The sequence below is a fragment of the Talaromyces proteolyticus genome, assembly GCF_021365285.1.
Source record: "Talaromyces proteolyticus strain PMI_201 chromosome Unknown BGW36scaffold_9, whole genome shotgun sequence".
Lineage (NCBI taxonomy): Eukaryota > Fungi > Ascomycota > Eurotiomycetes > Eurotiales > Trichocomaceae > Talaromyces > Talaromyces proteolyticus.
The window spans coordinates 1,780,316-1,808,255 of NW_025764285.1; the positions used below are offsets into that span (position 1 = coordinate 1,780,316).

At 49.1% G+C, this 27,940-nt stretch overlaps 11 protein-coding genes across 11 annotated transcripts; 7 read left to right on the forward strand and 4 right to left on the reverse strand.

The window, feature by feature from the left end:
* Positions 1-7: 7 nt before the first annotated feature.
* Positions 8-1,942, reverse strand: BGW36DRAFT_301315 (uncharacterized protein; the record flags this gene model as incomplete). Its single annotated transcript, XM_046211676.1, has 1 exon — positions 8-1,942. One exon carries the CDS (start codon positions 1,940-1,942, stop codon positions 8-10), a length of 1,935 nt encoding a protein of 644 aa, XP_046069848.1.
* A 906-nt stretch (positions 1,943-2,848) lies between these two features.
* On the reverse strand, positions 2,849-4,736 carry BGW36DRAFT_430199 (uncharacterized protein; the record flags this gene model as incomplete). The annotated part of the gene is made up of 3 exons (XM_046220811.1): positions 2,849-3,760; positions 3,812-3,955; positions 4,023-4,736. 3 exons carry the CDS (start codon positions 4,734-4,736, stop codon positions 2,849-2,851), a joined length of 1,770 nt encoding a protein of 589 aa, XP_046069849.1.
* A 403-nt stretch (positions 4,737-5,139) lies between these two features.
* BGW36DRAFT_384507 (acyl-CoA N-acyltransferase) lies at positions 5,140-6,031 on the forward strand. Its single transcript, XM_046216798.1, has one exon. It carries the CDS (start codon positions 5,255-5,257, stop codon positions 5,861-5,863), a length of 609 nt encoding a protein of 202 aa, XP_046069850.1. The 5' UTR covers positions 5,140-5,254; the 3' UTR covers positions 5,864-6,031.
* Positions 6,032-7,281: 1,250 nt separating this feature from the next.
* BGW36DRAFT_409727 (Carboxylesterase) lies at positions 7,282-9,764 on the forward strand. Its single transcript, XM_046219118.1, has 5 exons — positions 7,282-7,776; positions 7,833-8,124; positions 8,210-8,401; positions 8,462-8,666; positions 8,692-9,764. Exons 1-5 carry the CDS (start codon positions 7,487-7,489, stop codon positions 9,561-9,563), a joined length of 1,851 nt encoding a protein of 616 aa, XP_046069851.1. The 5' UTR covers positions 7,282-7,486; the 3' UTR covers positions 9,564-9,764.
* A 625-nt stretch (positions 9,765-10,389) lies between these two features.
* BGW36DRAFT_300215 (uncharacterized protein) lies at positions 10,390-11,754 on the forward strand (the record flags this gene model as incomplete). Its single annotated transcript, XM_046211604.1, has 2 exons — positions 10,390-11,379; positions 11,434-11,754. The coding sequence occupies 2 exons, from the start codon at positions 10,390-10,392 to the stop codon at positions 11,752-11,754; spliced, it is 1,311 nt and encodes a 436-aa protein (XP_046069852.1).
* A 95-nt stretch (positions 11,755-11,849) lies between these two features.
* On the reverse strand, positions 11,850-14,448 carry BGW36DRAFT_324586 (putative Golgi transport protein Sly1). The gene is made up of 4 exons (XM_046212706.1): positions 14,279-14,448; positions 14,010-14,226; positions 13,579-13,961; positions 11,850-13,528 (listed from the first exon to the last, which is right to left on the reverse strand). The coding sequence occupies exons 1-4, from the start codon at positions 14,316-14,318 to the stop codon at positions 12,003-12,005; spliced, it is 2,166 nt and encodes a 721-aa protein (XP_046069853.1). The 5' UTR covers positions 14,319-14,448; the 3' UTR covers positions 11,850-12,002.
* A 944-nt stretch (positions 14,449-15,392) lies between these two features.
* BGW36DRAFT_300226 (uncharacterized protein) lies at positions 15,393-19,441 on the forward strand (the record flags this gene model as incomplete). The annotated part of the gene is made up of 7 exons (XM_046211607.1): positions 15,393-16,222; positions 16,274-16,407; positions 16,466-16,955; positions 17,296-17,398; positions 17,449-18,621; positions 18,674-19,294; positions 19,343-19,441. 7 exons carry the CDS (start codon positions 15,393-15,395, stop codon positions 19,439-19,441), a joined length of 3,450 nt encoding a protein of 1,149 aa, XP_046069854.1.
* Positions 19,442-19,818: 377 nt separating this feature from the next.
* Positions 19,819-20,920, forward strand: BGW36DRAFT_384515 (DUF218 domain protein). Its single transcript, XM_046216799.1, has 4 exons — positions 19,819-19,978; positions 20,072-20,182; positions 20,258-20,309; positions 20,358-20,920. Exons 1-4 carry the CDS (start codon positions 19,893-19,895, stop codon positions 20,913-20,915), a joined length of 807 nt encoding a protein of 268 aa, XP_046069855.1. The 5' UTR covers positions 19,819-19,892; the 3' UTR covers positions 20,916-20,920.
* On the reverse strand, positions 20,916-22,049 carry BGW36DRAFT_384522 (DNA-binding protein). Its single transcript, XM_046216800.1, has 5 exons — positions 21,911-22,049; positions 21,822-21,847; positions 21,647-21,765; positions 21,572-21,600; positions 20,916-21,518 (listed from the first exon to the last, which is right to left on the reverse strand). The coding sequence occupies exons 1-5, from the start codon at positions 21,957-21,959 to the stop codon at positions 21,004-21,006; spliced, it is 738 nt and encodes a 245-aa protein (XP_046069856.1). The 5' UTR covers positions 21,960-22,049; the 3' UTR covers positions 20,916-21,003.
* Positions 22,050-22,198: 149 nt separating this feature from the next.
* On the forward strand, positions 22,199-24,266 carry BGW36DRAFT_430206 (translation factor guf1, mitochondrial; the record flags this gene model as incomplete). Its single annotated transcript, XM_046220812.1, has 2 exons — positions 22,199-22,944; positions 23,003-24,266. 2 exons carry the CDS (start codon positions 22,199-22,201, stop codon positions 24,264-24,266), a joined length of 2,010 nt encoding a protein of 669 aa, XP_046069857.1.
* A 1,265-nt stretch (positions 24,267-25,531) lies between these two features.
* On the forward strand, positions 25,532-27,237 carry BGW36DRAFT_217820 (uncharacterized protein). Its single transcript, XM_046209982.1, has 2 exons — positions 25,532-25,738; positions 25,787-27,237. Exons 1-2 carry the CDS (start codon positions 25,723-25,725, stop codon positions 27,079-27,081), a joined length of 1,311 nt encoding a protein of 436 aa, XP_046069858.1. The 5' UTR covers positions 25,532-25,722; the 3' UTR covers positions 27,082-27,237.
* Positions 27,238-27,940: the final 703 nt, after the last annotated feature.

Genomic DNA, 27,940 nt, shown 5'->3' on the forward strand with positions numbered 1-27,940 from the left:
ACTGTAATTAAACCTGGATCTGAACTTGGATGCCTCGCATATTGCCATCTGCCCTCCAGGATTCGATAACTTTAAGAAAATCCTCAATTCCGGAGCCCCACAACCCTGACCGTGCCATTTTCATTCTCATCTCGACTGGTGCGCGATCTATATCGCCTTCCATGTTGAAGTAGCTTGGTGTGCATCCAAAACTAAGTGCCATCGGTGCTGCGTGCATTAGAACTTGCAAGCCCCAATGATCGGCAGCTGCAGGATCTGGAGCCACGGAAAATGGCTTGCCATTGGCTCTCAACATTGCCTGTGTCAATATGTACGCTGAATGTTTGGCGAGCATGTCGAGGTTGAAAACGAAATTGCCGCTGGTAGATGCCTGCGCTGGCCCGGAGAGAAATAAGTTTGGAAATTTGTAATCGAGAACACCATGCAGTGTGGTAGGGCCGTGCTGGGCCCATTCTTCGCTCATTAACACTCCATCTCTACCGACAATAGTCATATTTGCCTTTTCTCCCGGCCCTCCTGAAAAGGGTGAACGGTAGCCGGTAGCAAAAATGATAAGATCAACATCGTACGATTTGTTGCCAACAACAATTGAATTAGCTGTCAGGCTGTCAATATCCTTACCATCGGTATCAACGAGTGTCACGTTATCACGGTTGAATGTTTCAAGGTATTCGTCATGAAAACAAGGACGTTTGCACCATGACGGATACCATGCTTTCAGACTGGCAGCCGTAGCTGGGTCTTTCACTATCTCGTCTACACGGGCACGAATGCGGTTTTGTCGCGGAAGATCAATTTCATTCACCGTTGCGATATATGCGGGAACGTCATCCATGGATTTAGGTCCATCGGCATTGCCAGTGAGTCCAAGCAGCCCGATTGCACGAGTCCACTCATCATCTACTAAGTTCGTGGCCGGTTGCTCGCCGAGCGTAAAGTGCTGATGAAAATTTCTTATTCTTTCTCGCTGCCATCCCTTCCCACGAGCCACCTCTTGACGAAACCAATCCTCATCCGTTTCCCGCTGATCACGACGATCAACTGCCGCGGGTGTGCGCTGTACAACATACAAATGTTTAGACCATCGTGCTAGATGCGGCGCAATCTGGATAGAGGTTGCTCCTGTCCCAATGATGGCCACACGCTTGTCTTTCAAAAGATCCAGGGATGGATCTGAAGGTGATCCGCCAGTGATATGATATGCCCAACGGGAAGAGTGAAACACCTTGCCTTGGTAACTTAGAAATCCCGGGATATCAGGTAGCTTCGGCCAGTGTAGTACACCGCTAGCCAACACAACGAACGTGGACCGGATGTTGATTGTCTGCGGCGCTTCATGTTGGCGTTGTTGAACAACATCGAGCTGCCATTCCTTTGCATTTTCATCCCAAACCAGATTCTGCGCCTTGGACTGAAAAACGCCGCTGTTGGACAACCCCCACTTCTGAACAACAAGATTGACATATTTCCTAATCTCTTCACCGTGTGAGTACCGGTGTTTAGGGACAAATAATGTTTCTTCCAGAAGGGGCAAGTAACTATAGCTCTCAATGTCGCACATAAGGCCGGGGTATCGATGCCAATACCAAGTGCCACCGAACCCAGCCGCAGTATCGACTATACGAATATTTTCAGGGGAAATCCCCGCGTCAACCATTCGCACTGCATTCAATATCCCACCCCATCCCGCGCCGATGATGAGGACCTGGCAACGATTGACTGGGAATTTGGCTTGCACGGTTTCCACCGCTTCGAAATCGGCCCAGGGATCTTCCAGGAAGCCATCGTGCTGGTTTGATAGAGAAATATCGATGAATTGTGCGTTGCCTGAATCTCGTAGTCGTTTTCTTCTCTCTTGTTCATAGCGCCTCTGTGTGGTTACTAGCTCAGACTCATTTACATCCCCGTCAACGAAAATTTGCTCCTTAGAAGTGGTAGACATGGTGACAGGATTATAATTTAGAACAGGGTATCCATGTTAGAGGATACATCAGTTGTTGTAAGGAATGCATTGGGGTTGTAGAATGGAATTGTCAGTGAATTTAAGATGCTTCGGATTTAGTCCCAGTTTACACTTCAATGGGAGCACTATTTTTACTACCACCTGATTAATGCATATACGCGGGGGCAACCAACCAACAATCGATAACACTGGATTCGGGTGTAATGATCCGTTGGGTTCCACCAGGCGGCTGGAACCATTCTATAGCCGTCCCTTTGTGACATTGATGTCAAGTTCTTTGTGCTTGATGACATTGAAATAATCATTGGAAGGGTTTTAGATATGTGCCAGTTTACGTCAAACTCAATTTTTAATACCGAAGTAACGGAGGCTCGTAGTATCTTGGTTACTAGCGGCCCGATTTCCCCAACTCATGACTCCTCATCAAATAATCACATATCCTTCAGCTCCGAAATTGCATTCACAGTCCTTATTCCCCCTTATTGTGTCAATTCATATTGAAGCTAGCTCTCTTCATTTATTGAATGATCCCTAATCAGTGCTGAGCATAGAGTGGTACCATGCTGAGCGCCTTAGCGCCGCATATCACTTTTATGTCGGTAGATTCTGCTGAAATATCATGTTCTAATTTATGGTGCTTATGTTGTTTGGGTGGTGCAGCTCGCTTAGAAGTTACATTATAAGATAAGCTGACTATGTTTAGTATGCATTCTACTGTGACATTTATATGGCTGTACCGCATATATCTACCCTGTCTAACTAACGCCCAAAAAATGCGGAAAAAAAAATATAGACATAGTGTAATATATACATAGGTAATGTGCCGATGAAGAGTATAGGGTATATACAATGACGAGGTACAGATAGGTAGTGCGCGCCGAAGTATTATGCCGATGATGCACGAAGCTCTCGGTACTCCTTCAATGCAGGAAGCTCATAATACGGAATATGGAAGATCGAAACGGGGAGCAATTCAGACGACCCAGTCGGGGTATCAGCCGCCTCACCGTATTTCTCCGCAGAATAGAACATGCCTGGGTCCACGGTGAGAAGATCCATTGTCGCCAGCGCCTGATCAAGCCCACACGAGTTCCCTATCGTCTTAAGACACTTTATTACCCACCGACGTTGTGGATGAGTCGGCCCCTCGATAATACCGGCAATAAATAGGGGCCAGAGGAGCATGAGGCCGCCGAGGTAGCTCTCCGATGGAAGCATGGGTGTTTCTGGAAGAATCTCTGAACTGCAGGCACCTAGATGAAACGGGACACTGCGGCAGATATCGGCACCTAAGCGACTGATTGTTGAGCGTAGGGACTTGCAGTGTAAACGGAAATCTTCGGACAAGTAATTAGGCGAGCTGTCGGACAGCATGTGGACATGCGATAATATAATCTCGCTGACAAGTATTCGTGCGCAACGGTAGTGATTCCAGCAACTAGGCGCCCAGATGTCTGGGTAAATATGGTATTCGTTATTGTAGGGCCGGATTCCGCGACAACGGTGTTCAAAGTTGCGATCTAATGGCATTAATGTATGGCTACTATATGTAAAGTCTGGTGGCAGGGCGGCCATCCAGGAAACGAGGTCCGCTTCGAGGGCACAGGCCGCACTTAGAACCTCCTGGGGATTGTTGAAGGCTTTCGAGTGGATATTTGCACGTAGATTTGACAGATTACCGATGATCATGATTAGTTTATTGCCAAGGGCATCCTTTAGTTGGGGGATTATGTCAAGTTTTGAACTTTCTAGAAGAGAACTGGGCACTCGAACGTCGCGTTGGAGGCAACTTATAATCTGTAAGTGGATTAGTGTTGTCCTAGTGATGTTGGGGATTGTATCACACACGATTTGGTATCTTAAATGTAAAAAGAGCCGTATCCCTACTTCAGTTTGCAGCTGTTGAATTCCGCGGTGTTCTAATAACGCTGCAGCTCCATGAATATGATTTGTCCAGGCCTCAATTCCCTGTGGGGTCCTCGATGTAACAATCTATCAAGGTTGGCATTTGAAATTCTTTATTTCTTGTTCTTCTTTCGAGTTCGAAGAAAGTACTTACTTCATATAAAGACAGCAGAACAACCGCTCCTAGCGCTTGGTTTGTCTTGGCCTCGTTAGTGTCAGCGAGAGTCTTGTTGACTAGCCTGAGCGTAGCTCCATACTCCCGACGCGCCTCTTGCCTCAGTGATGCGTCGTTGCGAACACGTGCGAGCATGGCGCTAGCAACTGCCACAATGCTAGATTGTATGGCCTGCTGGGCCAATGATCCACCGGACTGCATGAGGAAATGGGTCAAAGCATCCGTCATCAACAAGGTCCCGGGGATGGCATGTGACTGGAGAAAGAAGCAGACAGCCTCCTGTCTCGAAAGGGATGTAGTGGGATGCATTCCTAGAGGACTCTGCCTAGCCTGGCCCGTAAGAAATCGGTGCTCTGAATTAGAATCAAAATCAAAGCCTATATCTTCTATGGACGTGGTCGAGCCTGAAGTCGCAACAGATGCGGCTTTCTGTCCTGGGAAAGCAGGACGAGGCGATCGAGACAACGTTTTGCGTCCAGACGCAGAAGTGGCAGAGGGACTAGGCGAAGAGCCCGCCTTACGCCTGACGGATTCGCTCTCATCGCGAAACATCAGCGACAGCTCATCGCGATACCCAGAGCATTCCCGGCCCATTCGGGTGCATTGCCAGCAGGCAGGACGACCCTGGTCGCACTTGATCTTGCGCGACCGACACTGGCCACAGCCTTTACTCGGTTTACCGCAGTAAACCATGGTATAGAGATATCGATGATGCTTACGAAGGGGCTCGTGACACGATAACCACGCGTGAGATTGAAGAGTGAGGGGGTCGTATATTCAACGTTGGGGGCGGAAGACAACTATTTTGAATATAGCGCTAAAATTAGAACGTTTTGGAAGTTGTGGGGCACTACGCTATACTAGAAGCAAGAAAGCTATTTAATTTCCCTGCCAGCAACGGTCTTAGTGGCTCCTTTTTTAGGCATAACCCTCCACTAATCATTAGCGCTATCCAAGCATTCAATGTTGGTAAATTTCGGTGTAAGGCTAGGGCTGAGTTCTGAGTAGGGATCCATTGAATGATCTAATCTATATCGGCTCTAGATTTATGTCGCCGCGTATATATGAACACGTAACAAACCCCGCCCGCCCATGACTCGATTAATCTCGGTTTTGTCATCTGAGAGAAGCCACCAAGTAATAGTCTCCACTGCAAAAGGAAACCTGAGATTTTGCTAGTTCTCCGCCATCGACGTCAAGAATCCAACTCCATGGCAGAGCTCTCACCCAAGTCCCTCTTCGCACCAGTGCTGCATTCGACAAACCTGACTTACACTTTAGCCCAGAGTGCGGATATCGAGTTTTTCACTGATTTATTCAACTCTGCCACTGATGGCGAGGAAAATAATCCGTTTACTGTCTCATCCGTTCGAGAGCTTCTTATCAACACAGCGCCCCGGCCGTGCGAAACTCATGGTGAAAGGTCCAAAGACGCTGCCGTATACGTCGTACGCCTGAACAGCGAAAAGATCGGTGAAATCAATCTCACACGGCGGGCGTCCAACTTCCCGCTCGATATTGGGTTTGCTTTCCTGCCCCAATACCGAGGCAGAGGTTACGGAAGTGAGGCCGCTACGAGGATTATGCGCTATTGGAAAGACGAGTTTGGAATCGGGAACATATGTGGGCTGGTTTCAGAAGAGAACATAGCAAGTCGAAAACTGCTCATGAAGATAGGTCTGGAAGAGAATGGTTGGGCTGTGGTGTCGGGGAATCGGGAGATAGTCTACTCACTACCAGGAATTCCTAAAGAAGAAGGACGGGAGGTTTCATTCTGGGGAGAGGAACCAAATGAGCACGAAGCTATTATCCTTGATTAATAGTCGTTTAGCAGGTATGACCATGATGATAACCCTAACCCTAATCCCCCCGGTCAATCGGGCTCTTTGATGGGCGACTTACCCGCCACCTCGTATAATGGAAAAAATATCTACGTATAGTATAGATGTTAAGTTTAAGATTTTAAGAATTTAGAACTTGACGTTGAATATACATGTACATAATATCAATTGATGTACCCTCATAACCTATTTTCAATAATTTGTAATCTTACCTTTTGGAATAGAGGGTAGCCACTATTGAGGTTTTATTTAGTTAGGTTTAACGACCTTACCCGGCTTTACGCTACGAAAGTCCCGTTTTAGTAGCTACGAAGGGGTCTTTAGAGGCCCACACCCCCCAATTCCCCACCCCAACCTGCCCAGAACTGGTGCCAAATTGTTCGAATACACGTACCGCTCCTCACCCAAGCATCTTCGGCCACCCTTGGCCCGCTCACATTGGCCTCAGCTAGTCTTTATAGAGTGCTTACTGACGGCACAGGCCGCACAGCGTACATATTCAAACCTCATTCGCTACCAAGCACCCCTTATAATACTTTGCTATAATGCGGACTAGCCAGATTCAGAGAAACAGTCCTCGTCCATCTATACCTTAGATTAGGGTTACAGATTCCTCTGTCCGGTTGATCTATACTTTTATGAGATTAAGACTATTTTAATTGCCTGCAAATTGCAAAACAAGGTCTGTGAAGCCGCCAGACCGAAGATAGGTATGACTGCGAGAGCGAATCAGAATGGACATATACCTTTCATAGCTGTTTGCGCCAGGCAATGAAAAAATTGATCATTTTTTCATACCAAATAGAAATGAATCTCTCCTTCCCACTCATCCCAGAATTGTCTTCAACATGCGACCTCTTGTGCCTTGGCTCTTAAAACTATGAAAATAGCATGGATGGAGAGAGATGAAACCTCTGATCGAAACCTCAATAAACAATCGCAGGTTTCAATCTGTGGAAACGAGCCGATTTGTTAAATCTCAGCGAATAAATAACTATACATCTAGAGATATTCAGCCGTACGTTCCTGACGACTAATCAGAAGGGCATTGAGAGAAATTCTACGTTGGCTGGTTAGCCATCCTTTCATCTTCTAGGAGCCCCGTTTGGACTGGGTAATCAGTTCTTGGCCACCAAGCTGCCCATTTTTAACCATAAGGAGAGTGTGTAAAAATAGTATATGAGCCAGCCCTACCTCACATTTAGACTCGGCGATTCGTTAATATCGCGTCCAACATGACGTCTGCGGTCGCAACCAACATGGCAATCTTGAAAGTTGGACCTTATTCGCCCTCGCAGTCGTAACTGTAAACAGCCTAGCGCTTTATTTCTAGCCAACAACCGTGTCTGGGCTCCAATCATATTCACAGTTTGGTCCAACAACATCAATCCGGTCATGGTTATGATGATCAATTGATGTAAATTCAGGTACCGGCCCCAGGAGTATGGGTCTGGTGTTGGTGCGAGCGTGGATATTAAAATTAAACAGTAATGCCTGCAGGAGGATATAAAGGCTGAGGGTTCGCAGCAGAGCTGTTACTCTCCAAGCCAAGTAACCATTTATTTTTTGCACAGGTGGAATTCGCGGGACATAGCAATCGAAATGAAGGTGCCGCTGTCACTTATTCTACCGGCTGTTGCTGCCGCAACATCCTCGTCACCCTCTGTAACGATTGATGCTGGTGTCCTTCAGGGCGGACGATGTGATGGACAGAGCGCAGTTTATTATAAGGCAATTCCCTATGCCGAGCCGCCAGTTGGAGCACTTCGCTTCGAGCCCCCAACGGCCTTGAAGCAATTCTCTGGAGGAAAACTCAATGCAACCACTTCAGCTCCTACCTGCCTTCAATTCTCAGATGACTTTACTCCTAAATTATTTACATCCGAAGATTGGTAAGTCAACCGTTGGAGACGTGTCAGGGCAAAGTCTCGCTCACAATCAAATTTAGTCTTTACCTCGACGTCTGGGTCCCAAGTGATGCTACCAGTGACTCAAAGCTTCCAGTCAAAGTTTGGATATATGGTGGCTCTGAGACGGAGGGCTCTATCTCAGACCCCCTATACGATGGTTGCAACACTGCGGACCATGGTGCGATTCTAGTCTCGATCAATTATAGACTCGGACCCCTAGGTTTCCTGGCCCTCAACAGTGCTGGCCTGTATGGTAATCAAGGAATTCAAGATCTTCTTTTGGGGTTACAGTGGGTTCAAGACAATATTGAAGCATTTGGGGGTGACCCGGTATGTCGAGCCTAATCTAGCTACAAGGACAATTTGGAAATGTTCCAGCTGGAAGTGCATAACTGACAGTTTCCTTCAAATGCAGAAAAAGGTGGTTCTATTCGGGCAGTCAGCCGGTGCTGAGAACGCATATGTTATTGCCTCTCTCCCCCAGGCATCTTCTCTCATCAAGAGTGCTGTCTCGGAATCCGGCGGGGGTAGGAGTCTCGTCTCTAATGCAAGTGTCCAAAGTGTCGGGGCGTCATATGCTCGAGCTCTTCAATGCGACACTAGTGATGTAAGTTTACGGATAGATATTCTGTCTTCCTAACCTGGGTGGACACTGACCATTGCATAGAAAGCTTGTCTTCAGTCTAAGAATGCTACTGAGTTAGGCAACGCATACACATCCGATTCTTTCCTATATGAAGGAATTGGGTATTTCGGCGCTCTCGGTGTCACTAGTCCCGGATCACATTCTTTCTATCCTTATGTAGATGGCAATGTCATCCCTGAAGACCCTTACAATAGCGGAGTAAATGTCCCCACGGTCTTTGGATCTAGTATGTACCTCATTTTCACCCTCAGCTTCTTTTGTACGTCCGACTAATCAGGGAAAACCTAAAGATAAGAACGAAGGCTTAGTTTATGCCGTCCAATGGGCCCTCTCAGGCAACAACACTGCATCGCCATCGGCATACTCGGATTTCCTCCGCAAAAACTTCGGTAGTGCCGCTTCGCTTGTTGGAAAATACTATAATCTATCTGCATTCGAAGCTGCCATTGGTAATGCATCTTCCAGTGGCGTCCTACCTATCTCCAACACCGGGCTTGCCGTCCTTGCTGCCATGACAGCCATTATAACGGACTCCACGTACAGGTGCCCAGCGTACTATGGTGCAGCACAAGGCACACGCAAGAATATCGCGACCTGGACATATGAATTCACCCACAATTCGACTTGTATGTGGCTAGATACAATCGATCAGAAGTATACTGCCTATTTCGGTGCTATTCACACCGCTGAAATTCCATTCGTCTTCGGTAATCTAGACAATAGTTATCTTCCTAACGGGACTTGCAATTCCACGGCCACTGAGTATCAGCTCAGCGAGCAGATTATGGATTTGTGGACGGCAGTCGCCGAGAACGCCGACCCGTCAACTGATGCCATCCAATGGCCGCGATTCCAGACAGCGAAGAACCTTTCGACTCCTGGGTTGATCTTCGGAGAATCGGCCGTGTCTGGGACAGTCGATTACACAGGCTGTGACCTGTGGGATCAAATTAATGCTTCGATGATGTCCAGCAATGCTACAGCCACGGGAACACCGACTCCTAGCAGCCCAACGGCCTCGTCGACTACTGTCCCGACTAGCGGTGCAGCGCCGATTTTGCCTACAACTGGAGGTCTTCTTGCTTTCAGTTTGGCCGTCATGGGACTTGCCGGATTGGTCTAACTGGTAGACACGGCATTTATTAGACAGTATTGGTAGGATAGATTAATCAATACATATGTAATCGACATAATATATTTTGAAGTTAAAGTTGTCTTGGCTTAATTGAAAAAACATCCAAGTGATTGTGTAGACAATAGGGTGTTGACATGAGGTAAAATGCATCCATGCAACACTTGAAGACTCGATACGATGGTATTCAGATAACTGACTGGGTTGATTGAAAAGTAGAATAGGGGAGAAAATTGTGTAAGAGGGATGGTTTGCTCTAGCCGTGGCCCAATGCCTTAGGCAAACATATACGCCGGCATATCGATTAATCTTATTAATACGTATATAGAGCATTGCCATTTATATCAATTGATGTAAAGACTGCACGTGGTTAATTACATATCACATTTTTAAATTTCATATAGACTAGTTAGTTGACAATTGAATATGACAGTCCAGACCAGCCTGTGTGATTTCAAGAAATTCAGTGTTCAGTTGGTTATGAGGATGAATAGTGTGCTTTTCGTCTGACTGGTAGGAACATAGTAATAGAACTAACTACATACAGTGGTGACAATAAATATTTAATATTAAATAACAAAGAAATACCTCACCAATTAATATGGCCTGATGAATAGGAGTCGCCCCACGTCAGAGAAACCCAGCTAGTCATGATCCAGACAGTCGACTAGCTTGCTCTGAAAATAGATTATTATCATCCTCAAAAATCATATGGCTGCATTTCTGCATTTAACGTTGTCCTGTTAGCATTATTATTACCGTCCAGACTGGCTAGTATTCTTCCGAGCTGCGGCCTTTATTTCTGTGCGACGTCACCATGGACGATCCTCAGACCTTCATCGACCCGAACCTGACAGCTCCAGACCTGGTTGTCCTGAAGGACCTATATCGAGACATCACAGCCCAGCCCAGTACAACCCATCTCTCCGCACAGCAAAAACAAGAAACCAAACAGCATCATGACGACGAAACCGCCGACTCGATCGAAAAGCTGCATGCTTTCAACACCCCTTCACACCCGTCCTTCGAGCCCACTGTCTTCGTGAGCTGCGACTTGCCCTACCTGCGCGCCAAACTCCCTCCAGCCATATACAACCACCTACTCCTCCCATACATCAGCTTTGCCCGCAGAATTGTCCGCGTCGAGACCGACGTGGTCATGCTCACCCACCTGATTCTCTACTTCTCGACCTCCGTGCCTTCCGCGCTCCTCCTATACCGCCACTTCACGTACCCGCACGCCGTGCTGCACTGGCTGATGCAGAGCTACTACGTCGGCACATACACCTTAATGATGCACCAGCACATCCACATGGGCGGCATCCTGTCCAAAGCGAACCCTCTCCTCCGCCTCTTCGACGCCGTCTTTCCCTACATCACGAACCCACTGATGGGCCATACTTGGAACTCGTACTACTATCACCACATCAAACACCACCACGTCGAAGGCAACGGGCCGGACGATCTCTCCTCTACCCTGCGCTACCAGCGTGACTCGCTGCCGGATTTCCTACACTATGTGCTGCGCTTCATGTTCCTGGTGTGGATTGAGTTGCCACTGTACTTCCTCCGCAAGGGCCATTATGTGCAGAGCTTAAAGGCGTTCTTCTGGGAGTTCTCCAGCTACATCTCTATCGCCGCGCTGTACAAATACGTCGATGCACGTGCGACCGTGTTTGTCTTCATCATCCCGCTTGCGCTGCTCAGGGTTGGGCTGATGGTGGGCAACTGGGGCCAGCATGCGCTCGTGGACGAGGAGGATCCGACGTCTGATCTACGCAGCAGCATTACGCTGATTGACGTTGCGGTATGTTCATGTATTCTTTTGGTTTAAATATGAAGCAGTTCTGACAATGCGCAGTCCAATCGCTTCTGCTATAATGATGGCTACCACACCTCGCACCACCTCAACCCGCGACGACACTGGCGCGACCACCCGCTTGCGCTGCTCCGCGCCAAGGACAAGTACCAGAACGAGCGAGCGCTGATCTTCAAAAATATAGACTATATCATGATGACCGTGAAGCTAATGCAGAAGGACTATACGTATCTCGCGAAATGCCTTGTGCCAATCGGCGAGCAGCAGATAGGGATGACGCTTGAGCAGAAAGCGGCGATGCTGCGGACGAAGACGAGGAGGTTTTCGGAGCAAGAGATTAAGCAGAAGTATGGTTGTAAATAGTGCGCTGGTGTCTCAGGTTGCCGAGTCTTGTTGAGGATAGAGATAGAAAGATAGACATAGAATAATATCCGTAATTCTAATCTCGAAAGATGAAGCTAGTGGTAAATATTTATTTGTACGAAATCATTAAGTCATAAAGAAAACCATGCTGTAGATATTACACATCTATTCTCAAAACTGGAATTGTCCCAAGCAAATAAGCTATAAGATGGATTAATGCGTAGATTGCCGCCGTTTTATACGTAGGATCAGCTCTCCTTCCCAAGTCTCGCCAATGCGTCCGCGACGAAGTCAGACGCATTCATAAGCTCGGTGCTACCGTATACAACTCTCCTTCTATGACCACCCGCCGACGCAGCTGCAGGATTGCCAGCGCCCCCAGCACCAGCACCAGCACCACTGCCAGAGCTGGCACTTGCGGCGCCGCCCACTTGGCCGTTCGCCCGTTCAACCCACTCTTGTAAATTACCGTATTCCTCCATACTGCCGCCGCCGACGGTGAAGACAATGGCTTCGTTGAAGGCTTGTCTGCGTTGCCCGAAACTAGCCTCGATTCCTGGCTTGGAAGAACCACTGCCACTGGGTGTCTGGCTGCGGGTAGCGGAAGAGGTTGGCATCGCGCCTCGAGCGTTGGCACTGCGGGGGTCGAAGTAGAGGTAGTTTTCGGTTTTTGCAATTGCTGAGCTAGACGCTGATTGAGGATCCATGATGGACTCGGTGATTTTGGTTAGAGTCAGGTCCTTGTTGACAGGCAAGAAGTTCTTGACGCCGGAAATGAGAGAGTCAAAGTTGGCACCCAGAGCACCAGATGTGATGCGGTCGGTCAGTCGGTTGGAGAGGGAAGAGAAGCCTTTGAATAGGTCGGAGGACTGTTGCTGTGGAGCCCCCGTCGCGCTGGTCATCATGGTCATTCGAGTGATCTCTCGAACCCGCTTGACGTAGGCGATTGAGCTGATATCCTGATTTCCCGCTTGCTGCAGAGCTTCTTCAAAGCGTGTCATCTCGGCCCGAGATAATTCGGTTTCTGTTGTTAGGAACCAGATAATAAACAAGCGCAGCTTATCTGACGGATCGGTTCCTTTCGCCTCGTCCGTGATCAGCTCCAGTATTTGGGTTTTGTTTTGCTTGCTTATATTCTCTTCTAGTTGGAAGAAGTTGTCGAGCTGACGGTCTTTGATACCCTGTAAAAGAGTTGTGGCAATGTTCATGTGCATGTCGAGAGTGGCTTTGCGCTCGCGGAGCTCAGGAAGAAGGGTGATGGCAGCCTTCAGGTGGTGTGCCGAAGCACTGGTATCATTCTGAAGATCCTCAATCGACGAGGCGCCAGTCTTCCTGGTAATCTCATTCGCATCGTCTTTATACCGCGTAAGTTCGGCATCAATATCCTCTGCTACTTGTGGAAAGGGCACGTTGGCATTGCGCTTCCAGAAGAAATCAGTAGCGTTGAGATCGTAAGACTTTTTGGTTTTTCCTTTGGACGGGTTCGATTCGTCTATGGGGATTTCGACGGTAATGCGGTTGAGATGCATTTTGAGAACGTCCTGGATCAACGATTGGTATGTCCAGCCATGTGACAACATTGGAACTAAGTCCACATTTCGGTCTACAATGATCATGACTGGACGCGACGATGGCACATTGACCCCTGCACGCTTATTTCCTGAAAACAGGTTCTCTTTCGAATTTAGTATGTGATCCCGCAGTTTGCGATCCAATTTTGTCGAAATCAGCTCTGCCGCGCCACCCCTTGGACATCTAATAATCGGAATAGCGCCTGTAGATCCGGTTAGCAATATTCATACCACGTATGATAGTATACTGTACCCATAGTTACGCTAACATCAAAAAGCCCGTTGACAATTTTATCCACGACATCGTCAAGATCCTCGTCGCTTGTCTGAGCACTATTAATCTTCCAGTAGGAGTCGTTACCCAGGCCCAAGCTAAACAAGTCCGGCTCTGCAACAATAAAATTCAAGTACTGGTCAAAAACCTGTGCGACGTGTTCTGCTGTGCCCGTTGTCGCGATCTGCGAGGCGAAATCTTCCAGGAGCTGCCGTGGCACCGACGACAGAAAGTTCACGTAAGCAGGAGAGTAAAGTCCACGGGAGAGATCGGAAGTGATGAGTTGCGCATTGGCTAAGGTAGGTTCGACGAGGTACACAACAGGGACATCGGGGATGGGGTATCGTGGAGAATTGATGTTCCTACTGAGGTTAGCATCACGAAACAACGCACACACATATCTTGCGTACAGGTGGATAGTCACACCCCAGGCACGCAGATCATTCACTCGCAGTACACTGCTGATGACGTCTCGGCCCTTGTTATCAAATACCAACACTTTCCAGATGGGATCGCCGTCTTCGTTCAAGATCGGAGTCGACTGGGATATCAGGCCTGCACCGTCAGTCTGGCTATCCCCGGCGGGCTGGATCTCGTGGTTTAAGTTGAGGATCTTCTGGACGGACACTGCAGCAGCTGTCAGTATACCGTGATTGACGCAAGCACAGCTCGAGCCTACCAACTTGGCGGTCCCGCAGCGACAGGGTTTGGGCGGCCATTGCGAGTCGAGGGGTTGCTTGCTCCGGTCGGTCAAATTATCCCATGGCAGAGAGCACAGCAGTCGCAGATATGCCAGCAGTCACAGGTAGGATCCAGGTACATATAAGTTACAACAGGATATAACAAAGGACCACAGGAAAGAGCAATAGTGGCAGCATCGCGGGCCGCACGGCCAAACAAACAGCGCAAACAGGCTACCAAGTTGGGCGATCATGTGGCCGCGCTAAGCCGTGTTGGGCGGCGTGACACGACTTGCCGGTTCTCCTCTCGTCCTTCGCTCTCCCTTTCGCTTCTTCTTCTCTTCACCTCCCCATCACCTCCCCAGCGTTCGATATACCATAGTAAAGCGAATCACCATGTTGCGTTAACGCAATCTGAGTGTGCTCTCTGTACTTGAGCTTTGTTCTAATTCCAATTCCATTTCCTCTGACAGGTTGAAGGCAAGTAAAAGAGCGCAGGCTACCAGCAGGCTCCAAGTGCTAGAAAAACAAGGTCTGCATAACGGGACAGTGTGAGGAGGAGAGCTCAGTGGGGGACTGTTACTGGCCCGTTCGCATTTTCTACTCTGCTACTGTACAAGCTTGTATCCAAGAAGTCCTTGAGCTCAGAACAGCAATCGTTTCTTTCTTTTCCTCTTTATTAAAGCGGCTTCTCTCACCTGACAGCGGCTCGCCAGCGCCCGTCGACGATACCTAAGGCACACACTGCACTGGATTAAAGAGACCAGTGGAAAACAGACTTATTACATTACCGTCATTTCCGAGAGTGGAACCCTTGTGCAGCAGCTACTGGCGTGACTGACGACTGTGCTGACGCTGACTACTTGTCTGCTGCCTGACTATTATTACGCGCTACGAAGTTCCGTGCAGCCTGTTGGCCACCACGGATAGGCCGATATTATTGCCACGCGTTTGTTTTTCTGGATGCGGCCGGACACGGCTGATGCATCTGCTTGTGTGCGGTAATTAAGCTCCACTTGCATCCTGCCAATTCGCTGTGCGAAAACGGTACGCTCGTCATCCTTGGCGCCACGCACACCCGGGCACGTGACCTGTGTATACTTCCAGTTCAACATGGAGCAACCACCACAGCAGAGTAATAATGCGCAGGGCGTGCATCAGTCCTCCGTAGGACAGGGCTCTATTCCTGCTGAGTATTGGGGTAATATTGAGGGCTTGTATCCCGCAGTCGATGCCCAGCAGTCACCGCAGCGGCAGCAACGACAACCCCACCAACAGCCTCAGCAGCAGCAAGGCCCGCAAGGCATTACATGGGACCATCCCATTTTCTCTCAAAGCAACCAGCAACATCAGCAATCACAAATTACACAGCAGAGCGAGCATGTGCAGGATCTGTATTCGGCAAATCCGCAATCATGGAACCAGAACTCATCAGCACCGCAACCTTCCAACATTCCACAGGGTCAGGCCTACGGTCTTTCACATCAGCATCCCTATCAGATGCAGCAATATCCCCAAGATCAGATGTCCTACGAATCCCCGTCATTGAATCATAGTGAACTTGCTTATCCTGCTTCGTACTCGCTTTCTGGCCAATACTACCCCACGGCTGGAATCCAGCCAACCGATGTCTATCCTCAAACCCAACATCGGGCCATCGCCCCCCGGCCTGCTTCTGCTCAACAGGCCCAAGTTCAGCCTGCGAGTAGACAAACAGCACAGACTCATCAATACATCCTGCCGGCACCCGGCTATGCAGAGAATGTAAACCCAAACTTTAATCAATATGCCGACACCGCTACGAACCTGAACTTCCAAAACACCATTGATCCACGCTTTCTGTCAGGAATTCAAGCAGCAGCTAACCAGCCGCAACCCGGACAAGATCAGTTTCTCTTTTATAACCCTAATGCTTCTTCCTACGACCGTCCGAATGATCCCAAGTCAGTATCAGTATTTATTGTTTGATGACCTGTAATGCTAACTATGATTAGGGCCTACCAAATGTTCCCGGACAATTTAGCCACTTTAAACCCTGAGCAACTCAATGCTCGACAACACATGCATGCCTCGCAGTTTTCACATCTGCCAGAACTAGCCCCCTACCCTATGCCTACAAGCATGCAATGTAAGTTCTCTATTCATGTCTTACCACACTTGAAACAATTACTCACGTGATTATGCAGTTCCTCCGGTGTCTGAAAATCTCCAAGCGGCTCTGACTAAGGGAAAGACTGGGGCTATAAAGAAGACAAAGAAAGTCCCCACAAAGGGGATCAAGAAGGCTGCTGGGAAATCGGTGTCAGACTCTGAGACTGACACTTCAGATTCAGAGTTAGAATTCGAAGAGCCAGAAGAACCCTCCCCTCTTCCACCCGTAAGGCCAGCAGATGCGGACGGCGCTACTCAGTTTGACACTATGAAAGCAGTGTGGTCGCCTCGCAATAGGTACCCTAGTGCTGACAAGATCAAATCTTCCCTTGTAGCATTCAAGGATGTTGTGAAAGCTGTTAGAGATGAATGGAAGACTCAAAGCCAGGCAATGAAAGACGCTGAAAATCAAAATAATAACGAGAAAGCTGCAGAACTTAAAAAGAAGGTGATCGAGCTTCGACAAACAATGAACGTGGTCATCAGCACAACACTAGACAAAGGCCACCCTATCATCATTGAGAAGTATGTCTTTTTCCTTTTTCTCTCCCTTACATATCTAGCAGATGGCTCGTCTTGCGGCTGTAGACCTCTGATACGAAATGAGAACTACTTCTATGTAATCATCTCGGCTTGGATAATCAGCGCACTCTTAAGAATAATTAACTGCCGAATAAGCATGCCTGGAACACCGAGTGTAAGCGCTTGGTGCCGGCTGCAAGATCTCGTGGAGAATTCCGTTCGGATAAGCGTTATTTGAGAGTTTTAGATGATGATGAAATCTGCCTGCTAGCACTTCATGTTTCACCTTGCGCCATTTACAAGAAACTGCTTTTAAGAAATAACGTAACTGACAAGTATATAGACTAGGCGAACATCCGATGGCTGTGTCTGCATTATATTCTTTTCTGCTCGATCGTCATCAGGCCTCTGACCACGAGGGCGTCTTGCTTGTAAATATTCTCAAGGTATAATCATAATTTCCGTTCTAGCCTATCTTCAGCTAATCCATACATAGTTACTTGCGCGATTTACTACGATGGATGAAGAGACTCTATCCAAGACCAACGTTGCCAAACTGCTTCCAAGAATTATCAAAAAGGGCATTCAGCCTGGCAAAGACCTTGCTCAGAATATCCTTGAGCACGCAGCCGCCTCGACCAAGCGAAAGCACGAGACGGCCAATTCCCCTGCCAAAGACGGCACCCCTGATAGAACGAACGATTCGACTCGCGCAGACCTTGCCACGGGCACAAAGCGTCCTCGTGATGGAGAGAGCAACGGGCTTCCTGCGACTAAGAAAGCAGCGGCTCCGTCTCTTGCGCGGGCTGCTGTGGGTGCGAAGGGGACCAGCACCAGCACAGCCAAAGGCACTGCCGACAAGACAGCTGCAGCAGCAGTAGCAGCTCGTCCCAAGGCCAGCATTGTCCCGCCCAAACCAACCAGTCTCTTTGGCAGTCTTAACTCGGCATCCAAGAAGCCTGGCACATCCAATGCTGCGCGGGCTGCGGCGGCGGCGGCGGCTGCCAAAGAAAAGCCCGGTGCGCCTTCCGACAAGAAAGAGTCACCTCCGCCTCCGCCACCACCGAAACCTGCATTCTCCTTTGGAGACATCCTGGCTGATCTCAATAAAAAAGAGGACACCAAGACGCCAAAGACGGCGGAGAACCGGCCGCCTGAGACCGAGGAAGCGCGCGAGAAACGGCTGCGCAAAGAGGCGCGTCGCAGACTGCGTGTCAGCTGGAAGCCTGAGGATTCTCTCGTCCAAATCCGTCTGTTCACGCACGACCCCGAAGAGGAAATCGGCGCAGACGATGACCTGAAGCGAGACGTGGGCGATATCAGGGGAGAAGGCCAGATGTTGAAGCTGCATAAAGATCTGGATGTGGATGATGACGAGGAGGTTGGTCCTCAGGAAGAGGAACTACGCCCATGGACGAGCTTGATTGCAATCGAAATGGAGAACCTGACCAACGAGGATCAATCCAATAACTTTATCAAGCGCGGCGGCACGAAGGAGCCAGAAAGTCCGGAGAAGGTGGCTCAAGATAACCGCGAGGCAAACACTCTGATGGTGTTCTACACGTCCCCGGCGGATGTACCTCCTTCGCCTAAGGAACCAGCTGAGGTTGGTGAGGAAGAGAAGCCTTCGGATGAGCAGGCATTTGGTGAGCCGGATGACAACGTTAAGGTATGTTCATTTATCTCGGATGGGTGTGTAGTCAGTATATTGATTTCTATAGGGTCGTTCTGCGCGATATTTTGCCATGGTCAACCCTCCTCCCCCTCCCAAACCCGCAGCCACCACTCCAGCGCCGACAAATGGTCCAATTGACATTGCAAATCTTCTCAAAGTCATTCAAAGTGCGCCTCAGCAGGCTCAATCTACTCCTCCCCCGCAACCTGCACAACCCCAGACCGCACCTCTTTTAGATCTTGAACGGACTTTTAGCATGTTCCGTCAACCACAAGGGCAACAGCAACCCGTGCCACAAATTCCACAAATACCGCAAATTCCTCAGCTGCCGCAAGCCGATGCTCCTGCAAACCAGCCTATTGACTTCCAAAAGATCCTCGCAGTGCTCAATGCCCAAAGACAAGCCGGCCAGCCGCAGCCAGCGCCAGCCATTCCCATACCCCAGTCGCAGCCATCGATCGTGCCCAATCTCGCTGCAATTGTGTCTCAGCTTGGTGGCAACAACGGAGCACAATCTGCGGGCCAGCCTCCATCGCAATATCCAGGCCTTTACGAAGATCCCGAGCGCAAGCGTTTCCGCGATATGGGTCATGGCTTCGAGAATGGTCACCCGCAAGGCAATGCTAAGCGTCCGAGGATGTATGTCGATCCAGAAGCCAAGAAACATGTAAGCACCGCCCATCTTCTCGTCAAGTCTGTACTAATTGTTAAATAGCCGCGAGCTGGCTCCGTTGCGTGTCGCTTCTGGCGCGAGGGCAAATGTCTGAAGGGTGAAGACTGCACCTTTCGCCACGATCCTGCTGATTTGGTCTAAGCCAGGACCGCAATTCATGATACCCTGTTTTGTTCTTTTGATCCCATTTACGGTGTTTCCTTATGCTTGACTGCATTCCGCATGGCGATTTTATTGCATATAGTGCTGGGAAGGTTCAATTTTATTAATTAACGGCGTTGAATCTAGCAGTTGACAGTTGACCCAACTGATGCATCGCAGGGACTCGTTTTGTTTTTGTCTTTTTTATTAGAAAATACTCGGCAGTTCCTAGCTTCCTAGCATGCAAAGACAACCCGGTGCAAATCTGGCGTTGTTTCTTTCATTTATTGTTTTATCACTTGTACTATATCACCACCATCATGATTGCAGTGGTTCTGCGAGATATTGCATAATGCAGATAGATTTGATCAGCCTTACATAATCTGGATATCCTATCCACAAATCTATTATCTTTCACGCTTGAATTCCCCCACTTTTAGGTGAACCGACAATGCCCAATCTCAACCACCTGATCGTAGTATGCTGCCACGCAATATACCAAGGCGGGCCGACTCGAGGGTTTGATGAGAGTGAATGGTAAGTTCCTAAACATAAGCCCGCGTACATCCCAGAACACTGTAGATTCATTCCACACCTCTACTCTAACCTGTATAACTGCTCATCTCCCAGGTTAACCGCGCCCTTCCAGAAAGGCGAAACACCCACTTTTATCAACCACATCAAGGCCGGAGTTAGAGAATTCGAGGCGAGCGATGGTACAGGGCTGTTGGTGTTTTCGGGGTGAGCCATTCACAATTGATTCACCATTCCCATGCTTGTAGAGAAAACCCGTGTGTATTGATGTATATACTTCAGCGGTGCAACGAAACGAGACAAGACCAGTCTCACAGAGGGAGAATCATACCTCGTACAGAACCCCAATTCAAATGGAGTGACGTGAATTGACGCTTCGCAGAACCTCGCGCGCGAAAATAACTATTTCCGCCCTTCAAATTCTGTTGCAATAAACGAAAGAGATATTCTGGCTGAACGCCACGCTACCGATTCTTATCAAAACATTCTCTTCTCTCTCCTCCTCTGGCGCCGACACACGCAGCTTGCATACCCGCAACGTCTCACCATTGTGACGCACGCGTTCAAGAAATGCAGGTTTCTTGAGCTACATCTCCCCGCTATCGGTATCACGGCGGGTGTGTTTATGCGAGATGGGGATGGAGAGGTGAGAGTTAGGTTTGTCGGGATTGATCCGCCAGAACATGTCACGCCGCGGCGTGAGTTGGAGCAAGGGGAGATGGAGAGGGGGGTGGGATTGTGGAGGACCGATGAGCATGGGAATGGTTTGGTTTTGGGTGCGAAGAGGAAGGGAAGAGGATGGAGTGAGGGGGAGGAGAGGGCGGTGTTGGAGGGGGAGAGGGATGAGGTGGTAAGGGAATTGGTGAGGTGGCGGGGGGAGGGAGTGTTTCCTGGGATGGAGAGGCTGCCGTGGGTGAAGCTTGGATTTGGTAGTGTATAGTTAATAGGTAATAATATATTGAATTAATATGAACTGGTATAAACAGGCCCGTTTGTGAATCAACGCCATCGCTCCGAAACATAGTTGACTAGTCGGCCAGTCTATAACTAACCAGCGTATCGACACGGTGGTTATTAGTGCTGAAACTCCTTAGTTGTACTTTCTCTCCATTTGTGATTTCTCTAGCATCGCTGTCGCCCCATTCCACAGGCACTTCGGAGTCTGCGTCTGCATAGACAAGGACATTGAACGTGCAGTTTCCGTCCAGCACAGGCAGGAAGGTTACTGACGCGGTGATTTGTCTGAATATCGCCTGGATTTCCTGCTGAATCTCCTGTTCAGTCTTCTCCACCGTGACACCTGTGTCGGCAGCAGCGGCGGCGGCGGCGTTTTCTTTATCCTTGGCAGCTGCTGCTGTCCGCGAGGATTTGGATGCCGATTTCGAGTGTAATTGTACGTCGAACTGCCATCTCTCCACATTCTCGCCGGTTTCTTTGCTGGTGATGACTACCACCAGCTTTGAGATCTTGCCGCCGATCATCCACTTGTTTAGCTGCGACATGATCTTCTTGATGTAGGCTTTGACTTGATCGTCGGATGTGACTGTTCGGTTGTATTAGAAGAGGTAGATGTGGGAGGAGTAGTCGTAATCGTACCGAGCATGTTTAGGCCATATTTCTTAACACTATCGTAACGTTAATAGAGAATGGAAGAGAGCGTGGTAGGCTCACGGTGAAAAGTCCTCCGCTGGGTAGACCCCTCGTTGGTAGCTAGATAATATCAGCATGGGACGGCGGTCCTCGTTCCGGGCGGTGTGGAAATACAGAATTGAGTTGATCGAGTATTCAAACTGTGTAATTAGACACTTAGTCAATTATTCAGTGTGATCTTCTAGATGATACTCACAAATTCGGAGACCAGCTTGGAGGACCCTGCATCCGGTCAATCCCCGCATTATGCTGTCAACAATGGAGTTCGGCCAGCCGCTCGCCTACCTTTCAAGGATAGTTTATGGACCTTGGATTTTTCCTTCTCTGCGGACATTGTGACGAGTTCTGGTCTGTAGAAAGAAGGTCGTCAAGGCAATGTATGCAGTACGCAGTATTCAGTTGGGGTTGTTTACTGCAAGTCTCCCGCAGCAACTGCGACCAGGTGCGAGTCTTGGCGCCGCATCCAAAAAATAAAAGCCGCACCGGAGCTTCAAATGTTCGTTCAGCACACTTGACCAATTCATTCCTCACCAGCATCAATTGATATCGGTGCGTTTCAATGCACTTATCCCGATGCGAGGATGCCTGCACGTGCTCCGATGGCTGAGCACATCGAACTCACCGCGCCAGCTGTCGACTGGGCTGCTCTGGCGAGGGATTCCTGTTAACCACACAGCATCGACCCTACGACTACGCACGTTTACAGGTACATTCACACAACGCGCCCCAGCGTCGTCGAAAGCGGCCTCGGATCTCGAGAAGCGAGTCGCCGCTATCCCCATCGAACGGTTCCGCAATTTCTGTATTGTCGCCCACGTCGACCATGGCAAGAGCACACTATCGGACCGGTTATTGGAACTCACCGGCGTTATCGAGCCCGGTTCAAACAAGCAAGTGCTCGACAAGCTAGACGTGGAGCGCGAGCGCGGAATCACAGTTAAGGCGCAGACGTGTACGATGCTGTATAATCATAACGGAGAGGATTATCTACTGCACCTAGTCGACACCCCAGGCCATGTCGACTTCCGTGCTGAGGTGTCACGCAGTTATGCGAGCTGTGGAGGGGCGCTGATTCTAGTGGATGCTAGCCAAGGGGTGCAGGCGCAGACGGTCGCCAATTTCTATCTGGCATTTGCTCAAGGATTAGAGCTGATACCGGTTATTAATAAGGTGGATTTGCCGTCTGCGGACCCGGAACGGGCGCTCGAGCAGATGCAGAGTACGTTTGAAATTGACACGGATGATGCGGTTAGAGTGTCTGCAAAGACGGGGCTGAATGTTGCTGGGCTACTGCCAGCGGTGATTGAGAAAATACCAGCGTGAGTTTACACTTGTCATATTATACGTGAAGATGTGGCAAGTACTGATAGATTATAGACCTGTCGGTGATCATACCAAGCCCCTTCGCATGCTGCTTGTCGATTCGTGGTACTCAACCTACAAAGGCGTTATTCTTCTGGTGAGGGTGTTCGATGGCGAGATCCGCTCTGGGGACCAGGTAGTTTCTTTTGCTACGGGACTGAAATACTTCGTTGGCGAGGTGGGGATCATGTATCCGGATCAAACGCCGCAGTCCGTTCTTCGAGCGGGACAGGTCGGATACATCTATTTCAACCCTGGCATGAAACGAAGCAAGGAAGCGAAGATTGGTGACACGTATACGAAAGTTGGTTTTGAAAAGAAAGTGGAGCCGCTGCCGGGGTTCGAAGAGCCCAAGGCGATGGTCTTTGTCGCTGCGTATCCTAGCGACGCTGACCACTTTGAGCATCTGGAAGACAGTGTAAATCAACTGATGCTAAATGATCGGAGTATTACTGTTCAGAAGGAATCTTCTGAAGCGCTCGGTGCGGGATTCAGGTTAGGTTTTCTGGGCACGCTGCACTGCTCCGTATTTGAAGACCGGCTGCGACACGAACACGGCGCCAGTATCCTCATCACCCCGCCGACGGTTCCTGTGAAAGTGATCTACAAAGATGGCAAAGAAGTCACAATCACCAACCCCGCACACTTCCCCGACGAGGACGATGTGCGGATGAAAGTAGAAGAAATCCGCGAGCCGTACGTGCTCGCGACACTAACGTTTCCGGATGAGTATCTCGGCAAAGTGATTGAACTGTGCGAGGTGAACCGGGGCATCCAGCAGAGTCTCGAATATTTTACTTCGTCGCAAGTGATTCTCAAATACGAGCTGCCTCTCGGCCAGCTCGTGGAAGACTTTTTCGGCAAACTCAAGGGATCCACCAAAGGCTACGCGACACTCGACTACGAAGACGCCGGGTGGAAAGCCAGCAAGATCGTGAAGCTGCAGCTGCTAGTGAACAAGAAGGCGGTGGACGCTGTCTCCCGCATCGTGCACGCCAGCCAGGTCGAGCGGTTGGGCAAGCAATGGGTGGCCAAGTTCAAGGAGCACGTCGACCGGCAGATGTTCGAGATCATCATCCAGGCGGCGGTGGGCAGACGAATTGTCGCACGCGAGACAATCAAGCCGTACCGCAAGGATGTGCTGGCCAAGCTGCACGCCAGCGATGTGACACGGCGGCGCAAGCTGCTGGAGAAGCAGAAAGAAGGACGCAAGCGATTGAACGCGGTGGGCAATGTGGTGATTGACCATAGCGCGTTTCAGGCATTTCTGTCGAAGTAGTGTACGCTACACCACATAATGTTTTGTACCTTATCATATAATAGTATGTAACTACGTATGTATATGTGTATACCATGTACAATATGATCTCCTATCAAATTTCAATTGAATAGAAGGAAAAAAGTCTAGACCGCGCGTTCGATGCCAAAGTAGCCATGATCGGCACAGCCAATGGTAGTCCGCCAAGCGTCGGGCCCAGGCACTGCGCGGCCATTGGTCAGCCCCGGCGTCGTAATCTCCGTCCCTCGTGCGCTCCACTTTTGCTATTCCTGGACTGCCTTTCACCATGTTGGAGATACTATCGACTACTATCTAGCCATGCTGCGACTATTGTTGATAGTATCTTTTCTCTACGGAGTTCTGATAGAATGTCACCAAAATATAACAACGAAAAAGCAATGCTTTGGGCTTGACTATTTGTCTGTAGTTACTGACGTGACTTGGGTGAATACTAATTAAGAGTAGTCCCGTCCAGCGTGATCGCTTCGGGCCGTGCTTGCGACGTCGTACGATATGACTCTCTTGAATATCACTGATCATCTCATGCTATATCCAAAAAGATTAATCATTCGTTTCGTGCATTCATCGCCGTATCGCGATAACGTAGTAACAAGAAAGAAAGAATTGCCCGTGTTGTTTGTGGCTTCTTAGTCCGAGTATATGTTACACTGGCAGCCACTACGCTAACCGGGTACATCTCAAGCGGCGGGCTGCAGCCAATAGAAGGTATGCAAGCCCGGCAGCCCGCAGCAGTCACCAATCAGCGCTGGCTGACAGCGGCAGACCCGCGCGGCGCCGGGGCCCCCACATACTGGGCCTCAGGCACAGACACTGCGCCCTCCGTCCTTCGTCCTTCCGCCTGGCACTCGCTCTTCGCAATCTCTCTCTTTCCTCATTTCTCCATCACTGCCTCCTCCACGCCCTCCCCAGTCGGTCGCTACCACCCCTTCGCTCTACGTGATTCCATCCAGAGACCATCTTCATCCAGCCGGTCTTGGGTGCCAGGTCAACGCTGTTCCGCCGCCTTGTCTCATCCGGCCATCCCCTGCGTCTGACGTCCAGCCTCGTGAGTAAAGCACCACCCACCCGCCAACTGAGCCGGTTTGATTTGTCTCGTCAATACCAACTGCGTCCAACTCATCGATTCATCCCAAATGCTCTCGCTAACGAGTTTCTTTGACAAGATCATGAGCTTTTCCACCTAATTCTCGACTGGCGACTACCAAACACCTCCAATCCATTCATTCCTGCAACCGACCCCGGGTCGCGCGCCTTTTTTGAATATAATTACTATCTAGACTCCGACCCCGTAGAGAGGCTTGACGTCTTCTCCGGCTAGGTTTCTATCACGCTCGTTATCTTTTTTACGCCGTAGACCGGTTACACGAATCTTGCAATCCCCTCACGATAACCCTCTTTCCTCCATCTGCATATATTGATTTTGAATTTGCCCATCATGGCTACTTCAGAGTGTACGTCCCAGTCTTTGATTCGACTCGCCACTCGCTAATTTGTCGCAGTTGTCAAAGAATTTTCCCCTCGCTCCACCGTTTTCGACCGTCGTTGTATTGGATGTGATCCCACCACTTGCAACTGTCAAGCAAACGAGACGTGCGAAGTATCGAGTCGTACTTGTGACCAATGTCCCACGGTCACTTGCATCCCGAACACACCCACACCCACTCCCAGTTCCGGTGGTGGTGGTGGTTCTAATGCCGGTGCCATTGCAGGAGGTGTTATCGGCGGCTTGGCTTGCATCGGTATCATCACATTCCTCTTTTGGTGGTTCGTCGTGAGAAAGAGACGTCAAGCAGAATCCCTGCAACCAGAGAAGAATAATACACCTGGTCACCAACGCAGCCGCTCGATGCAGTCGATCGCTTCCACAGTTCTGACCCGGGCTTCAAACGTCATCCAGATCGCCTACATTCCAGGTGTCACCAATCGCTCCGAACCGCATACTCCAGGAACTCTTGTTCCTCCTGTGCCACCTCTACCAAGTGCCCATGGATCAATGGCTAGCAACGACCAGTATCTGTTCACACCCAGCGATCTGCGTGCTTCTCAATACTCTGCAATGACCAGTGACCGTCGTAGCATCGCCACTAGTCTTGCTCGCAGCAGTATTGCAACGACAATTTACCGAAACGACGCTATCATCAGTCCTATGCCAGCCCAACAGGCTCGCGCAGCTAAGGCTGCCATGGTTAGTGTCAAGTCTGGTACCAACACCCCCACCGACAATGTCTCCCTTCGCACATTAGACGCTCCTGCGGTACCTGCCATCACAAATGCACAGCTGCAAAAAGCCGGTGTGCCACATAGCTCAATTGTTGCTCGTTCAGTTGTCGCTCGCCCTGTGAATGTCAAGGCATCTTCGAAGCCCAAGGTACCGGTGGTGTCTGAAGAAGAAATCGACTCGGATTCCTCCGAATCTATCGCATCGCACTCTCGCGGCAAACGTTTCGATAACCAGAATTCAAAGTTCGAGGACTCTTCAGACGACGAGGATGATGGATCAACTACCCCAACTGGTCCGTCCTCACAGAGCATTCAAATCAGTCTTTCCGAGGGCCCATTCTCCGACCAACCAAGAACCCCTTCATCAATTACCATCACCCACACGGCTGCCACACCAACCACCGCCACTTCCCCTTCAACCGCAGCTACCACCACTCAAACCATCCCCGACGAGACTCCCGGCCCTGCGCGTGCAGGCCAACGGAGCAGCCTAGCATCAGTCAAGATGCTCGCCCATGAGTCTGCGACGCAACGGTCATCGAGTCCGTTCGACGATGAGCATGAAGTCAAATAAACCGAACCAATCTCGGGATTATATGCACTCATTTCTACTCTTTATCATTGACAGATTTCTTTTTTATTGCCTTTTTCATGTATTTAGGATACGATCGGATCTTTGGCTTGGTTGGTTCAGGCGGTTTTCATTCCGTTTTCTGGATTCCTCGGATAGAGGCACCTCTGCAGCATTGATTGAGACTTTAATGATCAGATTTTTTTTCATTACTTTTTATTAATTTCGTATACGTGGATTAAAATACTGTAAGCACGTTTACTAGCAATATTACTACCCAGAAGTAACAATAGCAGAATAGAGCTGGATACCACTCTAATATTGCCCTAATACATTGTTACTGCCATTTTGGGGTTGCGACAACGTTTTGCCAACGTCTCGAATTTCGTACATCTTCATTCTCATATAGCTGTAATACTGAAGTCTAATTTTCAACATCTTGGCATAGGATTTGCATACAAATTTGTATATGTATCCTGTGTTAAGATGTATCCTAATTGATTTGAATTTCCTATAAATTATCTTTTTACATAATCACTGTCACGTAATACTAAGAAAAAACCGACTGAAGAGAAGATACAGAAATATTAAGATAAGAAGAGCTTTAATGATGTAAGACGTTGGTTAGCTATAATCTAGCCTTTTATAAGAAAGGATGAAAAAGTATTATAAATGTTATTAGAAGAACTAGCTGATGTAGATTTCTATATTTTTATTTCTTTTAAATTGTTCTAATATAGTATTAGTTATTAGATATTACTAGACCTGCCAACGCCGTGGACGAGGGAGCCTCCCACCGGCCGGGAAAAGGTAGGAAACGTGAGTTCTCGGTCTTGACCCCGGATTCGTTCGCCAGCGACAC

What these genes read in the sequence shown, in the direction of transcription:
- BGW36DRAFT_384507 (XM_046216798.1), top strand. Translation starts at nt 5,255, where the DNA reads ATGGCAGAGCTCTCACCCAAGTCCCTCTTCGCACCAGTGCTGCATTCG.
- BGW36DRAFT_409727 (XM_046219118.1), top strand. Translation starts at nt 7,487, where the DNA reads ATGAAGGTGCCGCTGTCACTTATTCTACCGGCTGTTGCTGCCGCAACA. An exon ending in TTATTTACATCCGAAGATTG is followed by an intron (nt 7,777 to 7,832) that starts GTAAGTCAACCG and finishes AATCAAATTTAG; the next exon opens with TCTTTACCTCGACGTCTGGG. An exon ending in CCCCACGGTCTTTGGATCTA is followed by an intron (nt 8,667 to 8,691) that starts GTATGTACCTCA and finishes TTTCACCCTCAG; the next exon opens with CTTCTTTTGTACGTCCGACT.
- BGW36DRAFT_324586 (XM_046212706.1), bottom strand. Translation starts at nt 14,318, where the DNA reads ATGGCCGCCCAAACCCTGTCGCTGCGGGACCGCCAAGTTG. An exon ending in GCTGCGGGACCGCCAAGTTG is followed by an intron (nt 14,227 to 14,278) that starts GTAGGCTCGAGC and finishes CAGCTGCTGCAG; the next exon opens with TGTCCGTCCAGAAGATCCTC. An exon ending in TGGGGTGTGACTATCCACCT is followed by an intron (nt 13,962 to 14,009) that starts GTACGCAAGATA and finishes TAACCTCAGTAG; the next exon opens with GAACATCAATTCTCCACGAT.
- BGW36DRAFT_384515 (XM_046216799.1), top strand. Translation starts at nt 19,893, where the DNA reads ATGCCCAATCTCAACCACCTGATCGTAGTATGCTGCCACGCAATATAC. An exon ending in GGGTTTGATGAGAGTGAATG is followed by an intron (nt 19,979 to 20,071) that starts GTAAGTTCCTAA and finishes CTCATCTCCCAG; the next exon opens with GTTAACCGCGCCCTTCCAGA. An exon ending in GGGCTGTTGGTGTTTTCGGG is followed by an intron (nt 20,183 to 20,257) that starts GTGAGCCATTCA and finishes TATATACTTCAG; the next exon opens with CGGTGCAACGAAACGAGACA.
- BGW36DRAFT_384522 (XM_046216800.1), bottom strand. Translation starts at nt 21,959, where the DNA reads ATGTCCGCAGAGAAGGAAAAATCCAAGGTCCATAAACTATCCTTGAAA. An exon ending in CCAAGCTGGTCTCCGAATTT is followed by an intron (nt 21,766 to 21,821) that starts GTGAGTATCATC and finishes CTAATTACACAG; the next exon opens with TTTGAATACTCGATCAACTC. An exon ending in CCAGCGGAGGACTTTTCACC is followed by an intron (nt 21,601 to 21,646) that starts GTGAGCCTACCA and finishes ACGTTACGATAG; the next exon opens with TGTTAAGAAATATGGCCTAA.